This window comes from Helobdella robusta (genome assembly GCF_000326865.2).
Source record: "Helobdella robusta unplaced genomic scaffold HELROscaffold_49, whole genome shotgun sequence".
Taxonomy (NCBI): Eukaryota; Metazoa; Annelida; class Clitellata; order Rhynchobdellida; family Glossiphoniidae; genus Helobdella; species Helobdella robusta.
The window spans coordinates 1,020,890-1,022,648 of NW_008705246.1; the positions used below are offsets into that span (position 1 = coordinate 1,020,890).

The 1,759-nt window shown below is 37.5% G+C and overlaps 2 protein-coding genes across 2 annotated transcripts in view; both read left to right on the forward strand.

Annotated features, from left to right (window-relative positions):
* HELRODRAFT_178740 (hypothetical protein) overlaps positions 1-958 on the forward strand; it is a gene marked incomplete at both ends in the record, with an annotated part of 1,091 nt that extends 133 nt beyond the window's left edge. The window contains one exon of the mRNA XM_009026816.1: positions 194-958. Coding sequence (XP_009025064.1) covers positions 194-958 — 765 coding nt within the window. The remainder of the gene's footprint in view (positions 1-193) is intronic.
* A 347-nt stretch (positions 959-1,305) lies between these two features.
* HELRODRAFT_178741 (hypothetical protein) overlaps positions 1,306-1,759 on the forward strand; it is a gene marked incomplete at both ends in the record, with an annotated part of 4,642 nt that continues 4,188 nt past the window's right edge. Inside the window, one exon of the mRNA XM_009026817.1 lies at positions 1,306-1,355. Coding sequence (XP_009025065.1) covers positions 1,306-1,355 — 50 coding nt within the window. The remainder of the gene's footprint in view (positions 1,356-1,759) is intronic.

Sequence of the window (1,759 nt, forward strand, 5' to 3'; positions counted from 1 at the left end):
CAAACATTCACATACATACATAAAAACACATACATACAAACAAACACAAGCGCACAGACAGACAAGTCCTACACATTAAAACTGCTTCGTTTTCATCTTCAAGTTTCCAGTTTTATAATTTTTTCATATAATTTGGAGAACTAAGGAACAAAACTAATTGGCCTATAATTTAAAATTTCTGATTTTGAACCAGATTTGTGAAAGCCTCAAAAACAACCATATGATAACTAACTACCTCAACAACAACAACAACGCAAAGGAAAACAGCTTCACTAAAGAAGCCAACAACAACAACCTTACACACTACAATGCAAACCAACAACAACCTTTTCAGCAGCAGCAGCAACAACAACAACAACATATGAACAACCACACCATAAAAGAAAACCAACATCACTTACAAAGTGAACAACGCGTCCTTTCCAACAATAAGCACCATCACCATAGTCAGCTTTCGAAATCAGAAAGACCTCAGAACTTGCACTGGAGACAGAGCAGACGAACCAACAATCCATTCAAAAGCAGACCACGGCATCAACTCATCCACCATTCTTCACATCAATCCAAGCCAACCGACAACAACATCAACAACAACATCAACTGCAACAACAACAACATCAACAGCAACATCAACAGCAACAACAACATCAACATCAACAACAACAACAACAACAACATCAACAAACAACCAACCAGCAGTTTCGCAACAAAACAAACATCTAATGGAGAATTTGTGATGGATATGATGACTAATGAGTGTGGGGGCTTGCCCGAGGCAAATGCACAAAGTGAGAAATTTATGTCTTACGTCATCGTTATATACGTCATCTCTTACGTCATCCTCACATCACGTGACGTCATCACTTACTTCATCCTCGCATCATGTGACGTCATCACATACTCGCATCACGTGACGTCGTTCCTTACATTTGGTCTTCAAGTTATGTCACCGAATTAAAAATTTGGGTGGCATAACTCGATATAACTTAAATTCGCACATGGTGGAATAAATTTAACCCTATTTGACGTTCATTGAATGCAAACGCGGCCACACATTGTACACACATTCGCATGTATACAACACTGCATCTACCATAACCTTGCTTAGAAATTGTATATGAAATATCGTGCATGCATATGTCTTTGTGGTCATTGTGTATCCACAATGACCACAAATGTATCCAACGCTCGCTCCGACACAACACATCAATCAACCTAAAGCTATGGCATAAAGATTCACTTAACTGACCATAGGAAAAGCAGGAAATGAATGTACAATAAGATGAATGAATGAAGCATGTCAACATGAAAGTTGTCACAAACATTTTGCAATTTGAAACTCGAAGCGGTGAAATGTAACCGAAAAAAATTTAACGATCACAATATCCAACCACATGGCGACAGACTGGCAACAATCACATCAACACTAACTAAACGGCACTGTTGCAAGCAGCGATGCATTACTATGAAAACATAAATAAAAAAACTGTTACACCATGACAATGATAGTAAATAACATGGCATCGTCATTATGATTTGAACGAAACAACATCAGCACAGCGTCATTACAATATCAACGACAACATCACATTAATATCACATCAACAACAACAACATCAACAACAACATCAACATCAACAACAACAACATCAACAACAACATCAACATCAACAACAAAAACAACAACATCGACAACAACATCAACAACAACAACATCAAAAACAACAACATCAACAACATCACTATGGCTTTTAAACAG